We start from the raw sequence: 21273 nt of genomic DNA, 5'->3' as shown, positions 1-21273 counted from the left end.
CATTAATGTGTTCTTGTTCACCAGCAAAGAAAATATTGTGACTTTCTTGTAGTGAAACACATCATTGAAGTTATTAAAGTTATTGAAGTCACTAGCAAGTAGTTGAACACTAATTTTAAATAATCAATGTATTTAGACGAATGACAATGTAACATGGGTTTAAGGATGATTATTCATCGGCTATCTGATTCAATGAACATTTATTTCAAATGTTTCAAATAACCGAAGAAATTACTGTGTGAAATAATTGAGACTTATCTTTTAGTGAGATTTTAATTGTTAACCAGTTTTAAGCGGAGTCGGTATCCTGTAACGTTAGTTGCTAAATTTTATGTACCTTTTTCTCAAAAAGTTTCAGTAGTAGAAATTAAGAATTTTCAGTGTTTTCAAGAGATATCTAAGAACTTTGCTAACATGTCAAAAGTTTAAAAAAATGTTCCCAATTTACATAAACTTACAACGGCATGAGAGATTTATTAATTTTCCGTGGAAGTAAGATTTTATCTGTTCTATATTTAATAATATTTCTAGCTTAGAATCTAATCAACAAAATGTTATCCTTGCAAGATATAATTAGTGGAAGTAAAAATTGTATAAAAACAATTATTTATGTAAGACGGATCAATTTCTCAAAGCAAAGGCCTGAATATTAATCAATAATTCATGGAAAGTAAGGAAATGTTAAATTATTTCGAGTTTTATATTTTTTTTCCTTCTAAGGGAAAAAAAAAATAATTTAAAGCATTAGCTTCAAATTTCCTTTATAATCCGACGTTTCTTCACGTTCACCGCTCACTTATTTATTCAATTTTGGAAACATGATGACGCTCATTTGCATTTTACCCGGTTTGTAAAAGTGTTTTTGAAAAGGCTGCGGTTTTCAAATTTTAAGGACATTATCGTTTCCTGAAAGCGTTTCAATGCGAAGAACCTTTTCGCAGTTTTGGACGCATAATAATTATTTTTGAATGCCTGTATACTTCCCGTGCGACTTCTAGCTTTTGATATTTGCAAGGAAGAAGCACGAATAAAAAAGGAATAATAAAAGGTGTAGCTAGAGTAATAGTTTGGAAAATATCAGTGAAAAATGCAGATATAAAGAACTCAAGTGAAGTTGAAGTAAAAAGAATAAATTATATTAAGGGTAAAATGATTTTTCTGCAAAAAAAAAAAAAAAAAAAAAAAAAAAAAAAAACCTAAATAAATAAATTTGTTTCTGACAAATAAAAGTTTCACAATCAAAAACTGCAGTCAGGTGTTCCCTATATGTTTCTAAAACTTGTAGTCTTTTACACAAAGTTTAGTTTGCATTTTCATATGTTTTATTCGTTTTAAACATCATAATAAGCACTTATTATATACTAGAAAATCGCCCGTCAAGGTATGACGGGTGAAAATTGCTTTTACATTTGAACGAAGCCATTGCCTTTTTGGCTATATTTTGATAGTTGAAATTGTAACCCTAACTCCAGTGGATGAATCCTAAACTCCAGTAGGTAGCGTTCATTGTTGACCGTTTTTTCGTTTCTTCATTCCCCTGAAATGACACAGTCGTACTGTTTGATATTTTAAACCGCAACCTTCCTCAAATTTGCGCATGCGTCAGGTCGCTTCTGATCTTATCAAAATATGGGAGATATTGAGAAGAGATATAACGCATGTGAGGGGATTTTTTTTTTTTTTTTTTTTTTGTTTTCCGTTGGATTCGTTTATTAGAGGTATTGGTTTGAGCAGAGGCTTTTTTGAGCAATCACGATTGCTTATTGACGGTCCTTGGCGTTCCGGTTCCTTTTTCAGTTGGACCAGGGGCCTCTGCAGCACCACTGCCCACCGGCCTCTACAGGCGCGACTGTCCCCCGGTAGCCGCTTTTCCTGGTCGGTGGCGTCCATGTCCTACATACACGCACGCTCACACACACGCATTGTTACGCACATACACACTCCCACACACAAGCCGTTACTCACATAACACGCCTAAGTGCATACACACATGTCTATGCACACACAGGCTTACACATGCACGCAAGTGCGCCTGCACACACATACCCAAATATACACACGTAACCCCCAGAAGGAAGGGCAGGCTAGGGGGGACAGGAGTCGTTTCTGGTAGCAATAAGTCCAATGAGTAGGGTCCTGTCGTGATTGCGAAAAACATAATTTGAATTCAAAATTTCAGAATTCAAATTAATTTCTTTTTTTTTTTTTTTTAATTTTTTCCTCTTCCTTATCGGTAAAGCAGAAATGCTACCATGGTGCATTATCTTCATCGAGCTCTCACTCCTTTTTAAAATAGAACCGTTCAACGGTGCTAGTCGCGGCTTTCGAGATCAGACAGTAACAGCAAAATAGTTAAGTGACCGAATCAAGTTCAACCGTGTCATAAGAAAGCTTTTCCCTGCCTATTAAACATTACAAAAACAAATTATCAAATTATCATGCCGTGGCGCGAGTTTCATTGTTGATGATGCCAGGAGCGTTACTTGATCATCGGCTCTTATATACATGAGGATCTAAAAGACTTCGTTGGAAGCGACTGGTATTTATCGTGTGCAGCATTAATTGTTTAATATGAACTTAAATTTTTGTTTCAGCTGTAACTTCTTTAGAGGCAACCCTTTTTGTTAGGCTGTTTATATCGTTTGTTGGTAAAATTTATAAGCTAGCGCCAATGGTGCCCAGTAGGGTGGTTTAAAAAACTTTTTTTTCAGCTACAGCCCAGGACACCCCTATTTTTTTTATTTTTAGACTTACTAATAGTATTATGCAGTAAAGGTTTTAGCTTCTTACTTAAATTTTAAGAGGGTGCTCAGTGACCCCTCAATTTAACATTAGCCTTACTATAGAAAATGCCACGAATTAAGAATAATTTAATTTTCTCAGCTGCGTTTTTGTAAATAATTATTTTATCGCAATGTATATTACTCGTGTATATTATAATATGTAGCATTGTTTTTTTTTTAGATCAATGAATTTTTTCCACCCCCCTCTTCATACTTATGAAGTTTGGAGGAGGGGTTGAGCATCCTCTTTCAGTTGAAGTAGGAAGCTAAAATTCTTGCAGTATATTACTATCAACAAGTCTAAAAATATTGAGGGGTGTCCTGTTATCTAGGAGAAATTTTTTTTACATGTATTTTTGAACCACCCTAGTGCCCAGACTTTTTTCAGAACAATTTTTCCAGCCGAAAAATTGTTCACATTAAAAAGTGAAATATAGAAATGAGGTGTCCTCGCCGAGATTTTTCGAACAAAGAAAAAAAAAAAACTGTTCAAATCGGACTATTTACTCAAAAGTTACTGGGGGGGGGGGGGGGGCAAACAGAACGACAGACACTTTCCCCTATGAATGGAATGCTTTCACTGTAGCCTTAAAAGTTTACTAGTTCAACAGCTTATTTTCTGTTTGTTTCAGAAAATCTCTGAACTATCTTATTTGACTTCCTTTTGTCTATAGTATGATGAAATTTTGAAATGTAAATAAATATTATTTAGCATATTGCAATGAAATAGTAAAAAATGACTTAAATAGAGTATGTACGAAAGGAAATATTTATAACATAAATAGAGTATGTACGAAAGGAAATATTTATCAGATATAATATAGCTGTAAAAGTCATAATTCCATTCAAACGTCCTTATTTTGTTGGTGCGAGGCTTTCTAACTTTTTGTATTGTTATTTGCAACAACAGGCTAGCTGCAAGTAAATTTAATTCAATGTATAATGTCTCCACTATTAATATATAAATATAATATATACTGAATGGTGTCTCACTGTTCCTCCATTGCAAAAAATGAACTCAATAGTTATCATTCTCAAACAAAGAGAATTAACAAAAGGATTCTACTCCTAAAATGAACGTCAGTTTATAGGCTAATTTAAGATTAATAACACCGGTATGCCAAGTTTATCTACTAATAGTTTAGAAACAAGGTTACAAACGGAGGAGATGCTTTACTTCAATAAGTTAAAACTATGATGACATAGTTATATTTCTTACATAATACTTGAAAGCAAACTTTTTTCTGTAATATTGTTCAAAGTATGTCGATTTGACTTTTAAAAAGTTTTACCAGGCTGGAAATATATTACTGTTGTCTTACTGTTATCTCTTTCCCACTGTTCCCACTCCACCCTTACAAATTGATTACTTTTAGGAAAAGCTCAAAGGTAAGCCGAAAATTATGATGACATAGTTATATTTCTTACATAATACTTGAAAGCAAACTTTTTTCTGTAATATTGTTCAAAGTATGTCGATCTGACTTTTAAAAAGTTTTACCAGGCTGGAAATATATTACTGTTGTCTTACTGTTATCCCTTTCCCACTGTTCCCACTCCACCCTTACAAATTGATTACTTTTAGGAAAAGCTCAAAGGTAAGCCAAAATTAATAGTCACTGATTATTTATGTTTACAAATCTTTAGGAACAGTAACAGTAAAAACAGAAGCAAATTAAGAGTTGCGGGATTAAACTAATATTAATAGTAATAACAATAATGGTAACAGCCTATTTGAAATAGGACAGCAGCTATAATTTCGCAAATAATAAGAAATCAGATGTCTAAGGATAAATTACGAGTAATAATAAAAACACATTCAGAGTTGCAATAATAATAATAATAATAATAACAACAATAGCAATAACGATTATGGAGTTGAAATATGACAGCAGCTTTAATTTAACATAGTAAGAAATCAGAAATAATATGAGTGATTTTGAGTTAACCGTAATAATCTAATTTAGTAGGTATTCAGTTTTCATACTCTTTTCCATGTGAGAAATAAGAAATCTTCCACCTTCGCCTTAAAAATATAAATGAATAAATAAAAATAAAAATAAAAAAAACTTGCAATCATTTGGCAGTGATGTGATTTTTCAATTTGATACGTTTAAATTGTTTCAAAACACTGCATTTTCTCGGAAATTTGAGATTGGCTCAATTTAATGAAAATGATGGACGACAAACAATGCAATTTCGAGTGAAAAAGTTGTGCGAAAATTGTGAGTTTGTCCATTTATTTCCAATTGAAAATGTTCGTTTTTTCTTCTTTCTCCGTAGCTGGAAGGAGTATTAAATGTGACATGTTTACTTCAGTCATAAGACCAAATAACTATTTAATGAAAAGTAATGTAACTTATGATTAATTGTAAATCCTACATTTTTCGTCCATACCTCTTCATATTTATGAAACAAAGAGAGGAAAAAAATATGATAAGCGTACAATTTGTTAGAAATTAAAATGCTGAATATTGAATTAAAGCTTCATTATTATGCCAAATAAAAAATAACTGTTGTGTGTGTGTGGGAAGGAAGCATGTAAAATGCAAATTGATGCAGAACGGGGAAAAAATGTTTAAATAACATTTCTTAACTCTTTTCTTTTTAAAAAAAAAGAAGTAGAAGAAGCTCGATTGGTAAAATAAACTAAAAAGAAGGCAACTAAGGAATCTTTGATTAGTTTTTGCGCACTAATGCGTATAAAAATCCACCAGGTATATTTTTAAGGCCTCTACAAAGGTATTTCAGTTATTCAAAAACAAATATTTAATGAAGCGTATATCCATGTTTAGTATCGTATTCCTCACCGGGATTTTGAAATATTTCACCTGAACGTTTTTCTTTTCTTTTTTTTTTTAAATACACAATGCCAAGCACTCTGAAAGTTAAAAAATCATAAGAATACGCATCTCGTCTTTCCCATCCATCTTTCAATTCCTTTTGAGAAAGTTAGCTTTTTGATGAAACTGATAATTACGGCTTTTATTGTTTTCGTATATCTCAGTACTCCGAAATGAACTTCATTTCTGAAAAAATATCAAGGAATATTTTTCAGCCGTGAATATTTTTTAGCTATATTTCTGTTGGGGATGTAAACGATAATTGTTCAACTTTTTTTTACGCCCTTTCAACAAAAACGGATTCAATTATTCTTTTGTATTACTATAATTCATTAATGTATCACTCAGCATCAGCAGTTTTTTTTTTTTTTTTTGAAATGCATGTATTTCTTACAAAACGAAATGGTTTACTAGTGAGAAATCATTTGGCTTAAATTATTTTAATCCAAATTTCGGTCATACACTATAATTGATATGAAACTATTGATTACAATGATCGCACGCAACCTTTCCATGTTTAGGAAGGAAATTGCATTATTATTAATCGTTATAGATGACAATTAGCTCATACATTTGTCCATTTTTTTAGAAATTTACAAATACAGTATAACTTTGATTAACCGCAGTGATAGAGACCGGATCTTCTTCGGTAAATCGAAAAACTCAGGATAAAGGAGAGTGCTTAAGAATGGCTGTCAGGAATGTAAAGAAAGTTTACCTTCGGATTTAAATACATAGGGTCAGTTGGGATAACAGGAAATATGAGGTAATTGCAAACAAACTCATTTACCCCCCTTGAGGTACCTAATTTTTGAAACTAAACAGTTGTTGAGTGAGGACTAGGTAACATGAAGAAGACATTTTGACGGTTCCGCGTGCTTCTCAACAGTTGTGTGGTCCTCATCAATTATCAAGATCTCTGAAATTTTTTTAGATTAATCGATTTTATATTTTCCTTTTTAGCAGGTCTACAAATGCGAACTAATTGATTTCGACTAGTGCGAAGGGTTACCAAAATTTTTTAACTATAAATTTCACCTTCCTAACTGTTTTTGATGAGTATTTAGATATTTCCATTTAGCCCATAACTACTGTTCTCTGGGATAAATGCAAACTTATTTTTGCATTGTTCTTATTTTTTGGAAGATAAAAATTTAACGTAAATTAATCTTTCGGTGTGAATTTAACATACATTTCACACATCATTTAATTTTTTATATGGTTTTCCTTTTTAAATGACTTTAGATTACACTTGGAGGATTCAGCTAGTCACATGCGATCTACGGGCCACACATTGAGTATTGTTGATGTTGAACTTCTTAAACTTCCAACCTGATTGTGCATAGTATGCTTATCTACCTACATTAGCCTCATGTGCAAATAAACAGGGTGTTTCCAAAATCTTTGGAGTGAGATAAGTTACGGTTTCATTTTGAACATACTTAGATACAAATATTTTTTTAATACCCAGTCATTGTCAAATAGTGGACGTGAACACAAGTCTGGCACGCAATTTTGTGTCTCAAATCGTGCAAAGAAAGAGAATGATCTTAAGTGGAAATGTTAAAATTATTTATCTCTTTACCCCAGGTAACCCAACACATTTTGAAAATGACTTCTGTAGTTAACAGTTGCAGTTGAGAACTAGAGCATTGCTGCCTCTTTTGAACTTAAAAGCAATATTACTCAGTGACCAAAAAAAAAAAAAAAAAGACAGAAAAGAAAAGAAAAGAAACCGTTTTTTTCGGTTAAACGATGGTCCATTTGAAAGAATTTTGGATAATCGAGGTTCTACTAAATAAAATTCTAGGAGATTTTAATCATTTAATTTCACGTTGATTCTTTTTTTTTCGAATTTTTAACTTTTGAACTGAGATGAATTTTCTAGTGAAGAAGCACATAGCAATTGCAGCTTTATTTTCAAAAGTTTTCTTCAATATGGAAAACAAAGAACAAAGAAGTCAAGGCATATTTTTACTTACAACTATCAAAAATAATAATCGTCAACGAAATGTTTGTGTTACTTTGAAGCATGGCGCATGCAAAGTTTTATTTTCATCTCTCTTTACCCCCAACACATAAATTTCAGAAAAATCCTGATCTTTTTGTCCCATCACTAACTGTAGAAGTCCGTTTTCTAAATTTTTATTCTTAAAGTCCTAACTCTAAGCAACTTCTACAGTTAACTTGTACAACACTAATTTTAGATTTTTTCTCTCCTTTCTACATTCCTTAATTAACATTCTGTTTAACGAACCTTTTATTTATCCTGGTTATTTCGAGGAAGCAATTATGTAAACTAGTGTGTGACAGGTGTCCCTTTATTGCCCGAGTTTAGTTGTACCCCGCTTTCTTGTTAAATTAAAATATCAAACGTCTGAGAAGATAACTCCTCGCAAATGCCGTGCTCTAAGTAAACTCTTTGAAAAGGTTTCGAGACAATACTTTCCCAAGGGGATAGCTTGGGAGGAGAGATGAATTCGGCACTTCTCCGAAGCTGTGTGAAGTAAGTGACATAGGTCGATTTTAAAAGAAGTATGTCTCTTCTTGCGTAAGGGAAGTTAGATTTCCTCAGCTTACGTATTAGGTGAAGTAATGAGTTTTTGAATCTATCAAGTAATTCATTTCTCAAAGGAAAGAAGGAATAGGAATATATTTCTTTGGAGAGGAGTGTAAAAATTAGAATCGAAATATATTTTCCTTTCAAATAAAATGTTTTTATATAATTTTGCAGACTTTTTATTTCTTTTTTCACAAAGTATTCTTTTCTCAATCTATATTTATGTATCATCTTTATAAGAGTTTTCAAGAAATTCCTCCATAAAAACCAAATATTAAAATGCTTCTTGTCTAAAAGAAATTATTAGCGCTCAACCTCTTCTATTTATGTATATACGATGGTTAAAATTTAGTTTTGACAGCACGCAAAAGACTAAACAAGTTAGATGTTTGGAATGTCTGAAGTTTCTCATTTTTTAACGAATGAGGGAATATAAACGTATTTTATCGAGGAAGAGGGCCAAATTTGAATAGAAAAATATTTTTCGTTTAAATAAAATCTGCTTTAATAAACTTTGCATTTAACTATACAGGGTGTTCCGTTTTAACCTGCAAGACCTTTATTTTCGCAACCGTTAGTCCTAGATGTATACTTCCTCGTAAAAAACCTCGAATAGTTTGAAAAATCACACTCTATGCACACCATGTAACTTTAAACACTTGTTAACCAGTATATTTTCCCCCAAAAGATGACTTTGACGGCGAGGGAAAAGTGGTGTAAGTCACAAAATGCTGCGTTTCATATCTCGGTGAATATTGGTCGTACAAATTTCAAACTTTTTGTGTTGGAACTATTTTTCAACAGAATTATTTCTCTAAACATAAGTTAAAGGACCTGGGGCCCGTATAAAAAGTTAAATTTTGTATTTTTTGACTCATTTTTATTTTTACTTCAAAGTTTCAATACCTTAACCCTGCATCTGATTTTGAACAATTTTGCAATAGAAAGTACACATCTCGGACTAACGGTTGCGAAAATAAAGGTCTTGCAGGTTAAAACGGAACACCCTGTATATTTTTATTTTTCAAAGCGTTCCTTTGCTCCTCAATCTTTACAGGATATTTATCAAACAATGTTCAAGGAATTACTTCTGTTAAACCAAATACTAAAATGCATCTTCGATAAAAGAAAATATCAGTCCTCAACCTCTACAGCCAAATTTATGCATAGTCTATTCTCACAACTTACTCTTCGCTGCATGCAGAAAGCATAGGGTAACGGCACCAGTGACAGACATGCTTAAGACATCGCTCTAAGGTTAACTCAATTCTCCGAAACTTTTTCTCTCCTGCAACTGCATCTCACCTAACGTTTGGATGCTTCTGGATCCTCTGAAATTAGTTCATTTTATTTTTATTTGCTCAATTTCGAGAAATAGTTCAACCCCCAGTAACAGTCACAGTAAAACGTGACGATGCCCAGAAACAGATAGGTTGAGGAAAGGATGAGTAATAGACAACATTCCCTTTTTCTCATCAGATGTGCAAAAATTCATTATTTTAGGATTAAAGCCTTATTAAATTCAAATGTACGAGGATCGGTCAGAAAGTTAATTGCGCTGCTCAAGAAAATAAAAAAGGATTGAAATTTTACAATAACTTTATTGTTATCCTTAATTTCCATTCAAAATCTACTTTTTAACTCAACCACTTCCATTATTTAAGCATTTGTGGAGCCGTGGGTACTAGTTTTTCGATGCCTTCAGCAGAGAAATCCCGTCCAATGTCCGATAACCATTGTTGGGTTGCAGCTTTCCTTTGGTTATCCGAATGGTATCGTCGCTTTGAAAGTTCTTGTTTCATAGTACCAAAAACCATGGAAGTCAAGAGGTGAAGGGTTTAGGCGGCTAAGAAGGGTGATTTCACACTTCCCTTCTAAACTTGGTTTTCCCTCGCGCTCAGCTTCGTCAATATCTGTACGTCCATTTTCAAACATGTTGCACCATTTCACGATAGCTTGAAATAATATTGCAGTTTTACCAAACACTTCATGCTACTGCCCATAAATTTCAGTGCAGTTGCATTTTTTTTTTTTTTTTGCCTTCAAACATCGAACCACTCCACGCATTTCCAATTTGGACGCTACTTGCAGCTGTCGAGACATATTTGCGACTGATTATCAGAAAACCTTAACTCGCTTTGGGAAAGCCGCTTCGTATCACGATAAAGGTACATGTCTGAAGTGTTGTCACAGAGTTTCATCAAACTTGTCTCAGACGGAACATATTTACGAAGTAGTGCAACTAACTTTCTGATTGACCTACGTACATGAAACACCAGCTGACCTCGTGATGGCTGTTCACTGTAAAAAAAATTCCGAAACGTTACTGGGTATTTCCGTTTACATTTCGGGATTTTAATGGTTTTTATCAACTTCCTAGAAAAATCAAGTTTCATTGTCAAAAAGTTTCCTGAATTACTACAAGTTACACAAAAGCAGACTTTTCACTGTTTTGAAAAATATTTTTAGCTTCCAGTTCAAATATTAACTGAGAGTTAATTATAAAGTGCATCGGTTTCAGCTCAGTCACGGCTTTTCCATGCTAGTTAAGCTCTCAAAGAGAAGGAATAAGTATGGACTACGTAGCTTTGCAAGAATTGCAGACGAGTAAAATTCTCGCTACTTGCAATTCTGGCTTAGTTTTGGCCTTTTTTGCAGTAATGCTCTTGGAAGTTTCTTGATAAATTAGGAAGATGCTAAGTTTTTTTTACTATACCATCCTAAGTTTACTCTTAATTTCCCATAGACACGACTGCCTTTTAACGGGAACATTTCAGAATTTTTCACGAGGCTTCCAGGGTAAGAACAGGATGGTTACTGAATTTTAGCGGAAAACGTTCCTGGATTTTGCAAGATATGTTACTGGCAGAAATTGGGCACATCAGCTGCCCATTATTTTCCAGGAACGTTTCTGAATCATTTTTACAGTGTTACACCACTGTCTTGTGAATACCAACTGGCTTATAAAATTCACTCTGTTACACTAAATGGTTGCACCGTTTTCATGGGCTACAGCAACAACAGTTTTAGCCGCCTTAAATAATCATTATTTAAATCCAAACTTACGATTGTCTGTTACTGGTGCCGTTACCCTAGTAGTTAGGTGTATCAACTTGAGGTCTTGAATTGGAACTGAGTTGGTTCCAAATTGCCTCATCTTTCATACCTTTCCTTTCATTTGTTCATATCAAAATACTGAGATTTGGCTTAAAATAAAATATTTTGTATCGCTTCAACTACAGCAACTTTCTGATTAAACCCCCGTCATGACATGATTTTTATCACATTGGCGTTCTGTGAAACTGACGACTTCAGGTCTGTATTTTCTTATGTGTTTGTCTGCAGAAAATAAGACAAAGAAACATAGAATGAATGCAGTGAGATGTCTACATCATCAAAATCAGAGTAAAAAGGGAAAAATTGCCAGTAAACTGCATACTTGGGTGGTAATTCGTTCCTAAGGTTTTTATTATCAGTGCTGTATACATCAGCAAAAAGACAAACATTTACAGTTTACTGAAAGTAACAAATGTAAAATAGTGTAAAATTAGTGCAATGAGCAGCAATCGACCTAATGCCAGTTGAGCAAACACCTTGGATTGCCAATACTGTCGGTTCCCATCACTCTGAACATATCGGTAAAGGCCTGTCATTTCAAAATTGCCTGGGGGAGGGTGGGAGTTGACAAGGTGTATATATTCCATGTATTTTATAGAAAAACAAACATCAAAATATATGCAAAATGCATAGTTATATTATGCACTGTAAAAACGATTCAGAAACGTTCCTGGAAAATAATAGGCAGCTGATGTGCCCAATTTCTTCCAGTAACTTATCTTGGAAAAAACAGGAACGTTTTCCGCTAAAAGTCAATAACCTTTCTGAAATTAACCTTGAAACTTTCTGAAGAAATGCGAAATATCCTCTGTTAAAGCAAGCCGTATCTCTAGAACCTTCCAAAAAATTCCGTAGGTTTAGTGTTATTGATTAGAACCTTCCTGATTTACCAAGAAGGCTCCATAAAAATCAGAGCGACCACGGCCAAAACTATTCAAGAAGGAACCAATTATATCTCTTGCCTGCAATTCCTGCCTTGCGAAACTGTATCTATCCATTGATTTTTGTTGCTCTCATTAGAAGCTTAGTCAATTTGGACAAGCCGTAAGCGACCTTATGCTGATACACATAATAAACACGCTCATTCAATCATTAAACTGGTTGCTAAAAATATTTTCCATAACAGTGAAAAGTCTGCACGCGTGCAACTTGTAGTGATTCAGGAAACGTTTTTGTGAAGATGCTTGTTTTTACGGGGAAATAGGTGAAAACGTGTGAAATCCTGAGACGTTCCTCGAAAGTAACCAGAAACGTTTCGGAATTTTTTTACAGTGTGTGTCTAAAATCCAAAGGGAGGGGCAATGGATTCCTCCCCCCTTGATCGCCCAAATAACGTGGCCTGCATCGGTATGAAATCATAACCGGCTGGTCCGGGTACGCAAACAGTACCTCTAATGGGTGACCGATATTGCCATACGTAATATATTAAACAGCTATTATAATTACTGTGAGGCAAACATATATGGTGAACATAAAAAACAAGGAAGAATGCTTTTAACGTTATTTATTTATTTAATAATTTAGATGGAAAAAAAATTTTGTAGAAGCTCCTAAAGTTAATAAAAATATTAGTGAATTTTAATATAAATATATTAAATTTTAATACTGCCTCACAGTTTATTGTTTTATGCAGGTGTTATCTTTTGAAATATAAATTCTTTGCGGATAAACCACTGTTCTAAAGTCAACCTCATGTAGAAGAAGAAAATTCTTGTAAACTCTGACATATTTCATTTCATGAATCCAGAATTTCGTCTCCAAATATTTCACACTTGTCACCCAGAAAACATCACTACAAGTAAATTTAACAGAAACCTGGCAACCCTTCTTTTCTCGCGAGCAAGCTCAGTTTTCGCCTCCACTTTAACTTCAATCAAAAAGGATAAAATGCTGAGAGAATCTCCTCCCAGATGTAGCTTCTCAGATAGTCATTTAAAGAATCTTTCAAAACAATAAATTCCCCGGAGGTTTGTTGTAAAATCTTTCAATGTGCACGATCTGGAATCGGTCCAGAAAAAGAGGAAAGGAACTTTTTCTTCTGTGACAGGTAGTAAATTCCGAGAAGGCAAAAGTTTGCTGTGAAAATACGCATTTGCTTTTGATTTTAGAACAGTGGGTTGCTTTGTATTACTAGAAGCACAAATAAAGTAGCTTTCAAAACGATTAAATATTTTATGCATATTTTCTTCTGTGAAGCCACAAATAAATTACACTAAAATTATTTATTTTTATTTTAATGATATTTTCTTTTGATAAGCACGTTTACTAATAAAACACAATAGAGATGATGCTACAGCGATAACTATAATAGTAGATTGTAGTATTCGAAAATAGTAATGATTTGGAGTCTTCAATTTTCACGAAAATGTTTCATGTTAAAATCTTAATATATAAAAATCAATGTCCTGAGATAACATATATATATATATATATATATATATATATATATATATATATATATCAACGCACAGCCGAAATCGCTGAAGCTTCAGACTTGAAATTTGGCAGGCATGTCCGCATGATTACGAAAGTAACCACTAAGAAAGGATTTTTCGAAATCTCAATTAGTTCGGGAGAAATTAATTAAAACCTCTTAATTTCTGCGAAATTAAAACCTGTTATTGAAATTTAAATCCCTTATTTTCGAAGGCTTTCCTCCATTCAAATCATTATTCAGTACTTCATCTCAACTTTTGGTCGATAGCGAACTATAAATTTGATATTGTTTTTGTTTCTCACGTGGTTCTTCGAGGCTTTTCTCAAGTCAAATCATAATATTTCTGTCTATTGTTTTCATTTTTTCAAAACTAGAAACGAAGTTTTTAAGAACATCATCACAGGCGGATTATCCTTTTGAATTTAGAAGAGTGCAGTTTCCTGTAAAAGTTTGCTTTGCAATAACCGTTAATAAGTCACAAGGACAGACATTAAAAGTAGCAGGGACCGATTTAAGAGGAGACTTTTTTTCAACACGGCCAATTTTATGTAACTTACTCCAAAGTCAGTTCATCAAGCAGCTTAATAATTTTAGCACCAGAAAAGAAAAAAAAAACTAAAAACGTTGTATACAAAGAAGTTCTTGCTTAAACATAGGTATATCAATAAAATGTGGATGGCCTGTGTTTGCAAAGATAATCAATACTTTAAAAGGATCGTTAATAACAGTTAAAGATCGTTTAAGGACAAAGGCATATATGTAAGGAGTCCAGGGGCCCCGGGATCCTCCCCAAATTAGAAAAAGTTATAGGTAATAAGTAATTATTATAGGGGATTTTCGAAGCTAGGTGCACCAAGCACTGTTAACCCCTGCTAATTTCATTACCCGAGCAATGCCGGGTACGGGAATGCTAGTATAATATAAAAGTTTACAGAGCATAAAAATTTGCTCGTGACACAATTTAATCAAATGTAATCAAAGTCGAAGGAAAAGTGAAAAACTTTTCCTTCGACTTTGATTACATTTCAGTTTGTGACAGCTTGTGAAATTTTCTCATGCCATTTCACAAACTACCGTCCAAACCATAAAAAAATCTGCCATTCAACTAACAGATTGCAATTTCCAATTTTTGCAAATTCCCGAATTGGCCCTACGTGTTCGTATTAAGAATCATACTCGACTTATTTTGACCGATTTCGGGCTTTGACCGTAACACGTACATTTGTGTCACTGACTATTAGATGTGAAATCTCGTATTTTGTAAATGAGAGGTTAGAAGATACCATGAAAGAGGAGTTTAAACAAGTAACAATTCTAAGTTCTTGGAAAAACCAATTATCTCTAGTCTTAAAATGACTTTGACGTATAATGATGGACAAGTTTAAGCTCACGATTGACTATGACAGTCTCACGATACACTTGCCCCGTTTTCGCATAGTTTGAAGTTTTATGCGAAGTTCTTGTAACTTGGGAATCTTGTTAAAGGATGGTGACCGTTTCACCCGTAGCCAAGCTTTAACCAAACGCTCTCGTAGACTGCTGCTGGGAGACTATACAGTGCTGGTAAAAAAAATTGCATCACCCTCGCATTTTCACAACAATGGGATTATGTGAGAAGTTTTGGTCGACCGATTGACGATGAATGTATGTGAAATTCTGCAAAACTTATGAATTAACATTTAACAACAGGAATCCGATAATTGTTTACGTAGATCGGGGCTGTTTCCGGGCCAAGGCAAACTGCTAACCCCATGCTCATTTTTCCATTTCTGAACCTGCGTGTGAGTTTAGAGAATAAAAATTACTTAACCCCCTGTCAATTTAAGTCTAATGACAGGATAAAGGTTTTTAAATTGTTACTTACCAGTTTTGCCCTATGGCACGGAGCAGAATCATCCTGGAAAATGACGTTTGGAACTGAAGTAAAGTGATCCCGAATAGTATATAGCAAGCAATTTCTCCTCCAAAACGCCAATATACACCTGAGCGTTTACTGTTCCTTGCACAAAGTGAATCCCACCAACTCCTTGAGCAGAAAAACATCCTCAAATCATCTGGGATACGGGATGCTTGACTGTGTTGAATGCAGTCGGGATGATATTCCTCTCTTTTGCGGCGAGGGTGATGCAATTCTTTTTTTACCATCACTGTAGCTTCTACACAGATTCTAATCACTGCATTTTGACGCTACAATGTTAGATTTTCCCCAATTGAAAAGCCCTTGGATGTGTACTACCGCAACTGCAACTTTTCTTGTTCTGTATTTTAATTTTTTGCTCTCTAAGGGTTTTTTGTACATGTTGCTGATGTTGTTCTGTAATCGTGCTATTAGAAATAAAATTTAAAGAATAGTAAGAATCAAAATGCTTGGTTTGAAAAGCAGTGTGTAAGAATTCTAATGTATTCCACAAAATGCTAAATTTCTCATATTGTCGGTAACATGTGGTTAAAAATAATGTTAGTGAATTTTTCACTCTCACAAGTATAAAAAAAACTAGCTATAACTTAAAATTTTATCTTCGCATAAGAGCAACACAGTTGAAATTTCTATTTTAACTGAGTCGTAGTGGAGCTGAGCTCTAGAATATAACCTAATTAAAATACGTTAGCTAACAGCATGGAAACCTTTCAAAAATTATAGTTATGCTGTATAAATGTTTTCGTTGTATGTAAGAGATCACTATAAATCAAGTTTATTTTGCTTTTCTTGCAGCTTAACTTCTCTCTCTGGTTGAATGCGGACATTTTATCTGGTCCTGTTGCTGCAACAACCAAGCCAGTTCAACCAGAACACTTCTTATCCCTTTGCCATCAATACTTTCCAACAGCAGTTTTGTCGATAGGTTGGACAACTTTTCTGAATTCTGCAATTTCTCAAACTATCTGGGAATATCAGTGGAAGCACGTAAGACAAATGGCTGACGTCATTCGATGCCATGGATACATTAACCTTTCTCCAAATTACACTTTCCCTGTTAGAGCTATTTTCGCTTCAAGATCAATTAAACAGCTGCAATGGTTACTGGGTGTTGTCCCAGGAAGTACTTTGACAGTCTGGAGTGGTGCATCGGATCCTTTAGAGATAGAAGACCTGCTGCGAATAAGGACTGCTTTTCCAAAGGAAAAAGTGTATTATGACGTACCAGAACCTATCAATGGCGAATTTAAAAGAGTAAAAAATGACGTCATAAATACTCCAGTTGCATATCCAATCGCCAAAGAGGACCGCTGGATGACAGTTACCAAAGGCCAAGGAGACCCATGTGAAACTTTCACGTACATTAGCAACGATACTATTGTGTTCGGAAAATTCGTCAAGACAGCTGTGCTTCTAAAGAAAACGCTTTTAGTCGATGACTATCACAACTTGAAAGTTAAAGGAAGAATTTCGTTCTTCAAAGATAGCACGTCCTCCGAGTTTTCAAAAATAGGCCAGGAACTAGTAATCGTGTTGGCTGACGTTAGTTTATTTTCGAAGAACTATACCGCGGGCGGTGACAAACTAGATCTTTCAGAAAGTGATACTGACGTGATATGGTCCGCACTGAATGCTTCCTTCTTGCATACGTTTAAGCACAGAATTCCAGAAGAACAGTCAGCCTGTCGAATGTTCAGTCTGGATACAACTGCTGAAAGAGGATTTCAAGCGTGGACTGTTTCTTGCGATGTGTTGCAAAAAGATGTGCCGATCGATGAGGCTGTGAAACATGGAGTTCCAGAAGTTTCGAACAGAAAGAGGCTAGTGTTGCCTACGGGCCCTTTTATGCTAGGATTTTTTTCGTCTGGGGAGGAATACGTTGCGGTGTACGATTTGAGCATTGAGGGGGAAAATGAAGGGATTACTTCAGGAGCGTCATTGCAAGTGCCATCTTCCTTACTACTTTCCATATTATTGTTCACATTTTTGACTGTGATGAAAAATGTTTTTGTGTAACATTTCTGTGCTTGAATAAATAAATGTATATTTTTTAAATTTATGATGTTGTTAAAAGTCAGATTTTCCAATTTTTAAGCATTTCATTGAGTTCCTTCATCCCCAAACTCTTTTTAGAAAGAATTCTATTTGTTTATGCTGCAATTCTTTTACATATTTATTTTATTTTTATTTGTTTATTTATTTATTTTTTGCTGAAATGTTATAAACATAGTCAGGTGGATGTACTGTTAAAACTGAATGTAACAAACCTGTGTTATTCAGGACGCTATGGTGAACAAAACGGGCGCTACCATTTGAAACATTAGGTGCAATGGTGGCTTCAAAATATATTTAAGGTGCGTAAGTAATGATATTTAATTTTATTTTAGACGTTTTATTATTAGAAGTAGTATTTTTTAAATTTATTTATGTTTTTTATTGCTATTACTAAATAATTTTTGCCAGAGCTCCAATGCTCTTTATATTAGCTTAGGTTCTGTATAGGAATGTACTGTATCATAGCGCATGTACTGTGCCATGTTGACGGGGCTTAAAAATTTCGTAAATATCGTTTCTCTAATTCCTTACTCCGTTCTTGCTTACCATAAGTTCCGTACAGTGGTAATAGTATTTTCACAATATAGTGCTTGATCATAAAACTGTAATTTAGAACTTTGTTACAAACTAACAGTTTTGTGCCATTAAAAATTTAATATACAGTCAGGAAAGAGCGTATTAAAGTATCTTTTCCGGTTTTTCTCACCAAAAAAAAAAAAAAAAAGAAAGAAAAAAATCAAGAACTTACTAGCCAGAAACCGAGAAAGTGGAGTAGAGCTGCGATATTAAACATCGGACTAATGGAACTAGCCATTTACTGACCATTTTAGTACATTCCATTACATTAATGATGCTCTTTTTATTTCCGAAAAGCTCAACGGTCGACTGCTTTTATGTGAGCTAGATACCTAAAAGCAGAGACTTTAATACGGATAGCCAGAATTTATTAACGGAAATTATCCCTGGACATTGTAATAAAAGCCATTTTTTCATTTCGATCGAATAACTGGCAACAGGGGGATTGGGTTCAAATTGTTAGTTATTCGTGTTGGAGTAATGTTGAAAACAGCTAGAAAGAAATGAATTACGTTGATGCCTACATACTTTGCTAAGTTAGCGGATGTTTGCTTTACTTAATAGTTCTAGCGGAATCTTGGATTGTAGAAGTGCTTTAGTTTTATTATTACAGGGCTGTAATAAAACATTGCACCTAAAACACTACTTAGTATGTTTAAATAGCAAAGCTGATATTTAAAAAAACTTTAAATTGACCTTGGTTGTATAGCGTTTTCGTATCACGCGTTTTTGCTGCCTCCTGACAAGAGCGATGAAACGAGCAGGGCTGCCACTGTAGATTAAAAAAGCTGCTATTTTGAAGCAAAGGCGACTATGGCGACTATTAAAGCCAAAATAAAAGCCATCACAACTATTTTGCAAGAAATTGCAAAAAACGACGACTATTTGGAGAAAAAGAGACTAAAATACATAAAAACTATTTTTTCCGCTTAAGTGAAAAAATTGTAAAAAAAATAAAATTGGCGTATAAGATTACTCTTTGCCCTTGCTCTTCGGGGAAAAAAATCGAGAACGCTTTAAGCTTTTTTTTTTTGGTTTTTGGTTTTGTTTGTTTCGATAGTTCTCAAAAGTAGGAAAATAAAATGCATAAATTTTTGTGCGAAATGTTTCGATTTTGCGCTCATGATTTTTGTGAATGGTTAGTTTTTGAGTTTGTTTCCGCTACAGCTATGTCTGTTAACTGCTGTTTTTTTTTTCCTTTTCATTTCTTCTAGCTTTATTATACATTCATTTTTGAAAACAAATGCGAATTTTCATGCGATCAGAAATATCGTGAATGCGGTTTTCAAGCAATTTTTATGCAGTCAGTCACAGTGAGTGAACCCGCCACTACGCAGCCAAGATATGTCTGTAGAAAAATCATTGAAGTTATATGCCTTAAATGCTATTAAAAAATAATAATAAAAAAAGTATGGCGACTATTTTGGAGAATATTCTTCATATTACAGGCTCCTAAATCTAGTAATTTTAGTTTCAGAAAACAGTGGCAGCTCTGGTCGAGTGGTTAGTGTATATTGTATAATACAAAATTTTGGATGGTACAATAATTTTTGGACTTCAATGCCAGATCTTCCTGACGATGATGTTCCGATGAGTTGCTGAATAATGCTTCATTACGCATTGTTACACTAAAAATTCTTTATTGGAAATATAATCTGTATATAAAATAAATGGAAAAATCATTACAAACAATATGTTTTTCGTTCATGAAGATAAATCCATACTTTATTCACTAATTTCGATTTAACAAAACAGAAACTTGCTTGCATTTCCACCCTCCTTTCGTATGTAGTTCCTCCATTAGTTTCTTTATATTCCAAAATCACGTAATCGTTTTTCTTTATCGGTGCAAAGTTCGTTTCGTTACTCCCATCATTTAGAAAAAGAATTATAGAAGGATGGTCTTGTGCCCTACATTCAAAGAAAGCTTCGCTATTGTTTGATTTTATCGCATTTGACACGCACAAAAAATTTTTACTTACTCAGAGAAAGAAGAAGACTCAATCCCTCAACTCAATTCAATCTTTTACATAAAAGACCTAAAAGTTTAAGTTGGTGCTCAAAAATTTCAAATATTTATTGTTAACATGATTTCAAAAGCGTAATTTTTTACAGAAGCCGCACAAACAGTTTCACCACCTTTCTTATTACCATTGTTAGCGTTAAATTAATAAGGATAGTTTAAAGTAGAATTTTTTTTTTTTTCAACTAGGACGAGTGAAGAGAGCCAGGTAGCAATTATTTACAATTTTAGCGCATGCATCACAAAACTATAATGATTATAATTTATATTATTATTATTCATTGTTATTATTACAATTTTGATGATGATGATGATAACACCAATAATAACAAAAACTGCAACAACAAAAAGAACAATACTAATAATAATAACTACAGCAGCAACAACAACAACGGTGATAATGATCACTAACAACAACAGTAAAAATAATAACAATAACAACAACAGCAATAATAATAATAATAATAATATAATAATAATAATAATAATAATAAAAGAAATAATAATAATAAAAGTAATAATAATAGTAATAATAACAATAAAAAACAACAACAATAGTAACAATAATAATGACAATTATTATTATTATTATTATTATACAGTAATGAGTCTGAGAAATTCAGGTTTTCTTAGTCAAGTTCTAAACCCAAAGACTGGTTCTAAAACATAATTTTATTTTTCAAAACCAGGCTTTGAGCTTAGATCGGAGAAAGTTTGTAAAGCACACACGAACTAATTTTAAACTGGAAATCATAAACGAGTCCTCTAAGCCTAAATACGAGAACATGAAAATATGTCAGTAAGCTAAAACTAAACTGAATGTTAAAAAAGTTGGATTTTAAGGTAGGTTTTCCTTCGCTACTTTAACCTTGCGAATAGTGTCGTCGCTCTTCACGTAGCATATTAGTTCATTCTCTTAACTTTTCTCGCAACTGTTCAATTATTCTTTTGTCAAACTTTT

At 33.6% G+C, this 21273-nt stretch overlaps 1 protein-coding gene across 1 annotated transcript in view; it reads left to right on the top strand.

Moving 5' to 3' along the window:
- Window positions 1-17717, top strand: part of LOC129227380 (uncharacterized) — a 38744-nt gene extending 21027 nt beyond the window's left edge. Inside the window, exon 3 of the mRNA XM_054861930.1 lies at window positions 16454-17717. Within this exon, the coding sequence (XP_054717905.1) occupies window positions 16454-17674 (1221 nt within the window). The 3' untranslated portion in view covers window positions 17675-17717. The remainder of the gene's footprint in view (window positions 1-16453) is intronic.
- Window positions 17718-21273: the final 3556 nt, after the last annotated feature.

This window comes from Uloborus diversus, chromosome 8 (genome assembly GCF_026930045.1).
Source record: "Uloborus diversus isolate 005 chromosome 8, Udiv.v.3.1, whole genome shotgun sequence".
In the NCBI taxonomy this organism is placed as follows: domain Eukaryota; kingdom Metazoa; phylum Arthropoda; class Arachnida; order Araneae; family Uloboridae; genus Uloborus; species Uloborus diversus.
This window is presented reverse-complemented; position numbering and strand designations above follow the sequence as displayed.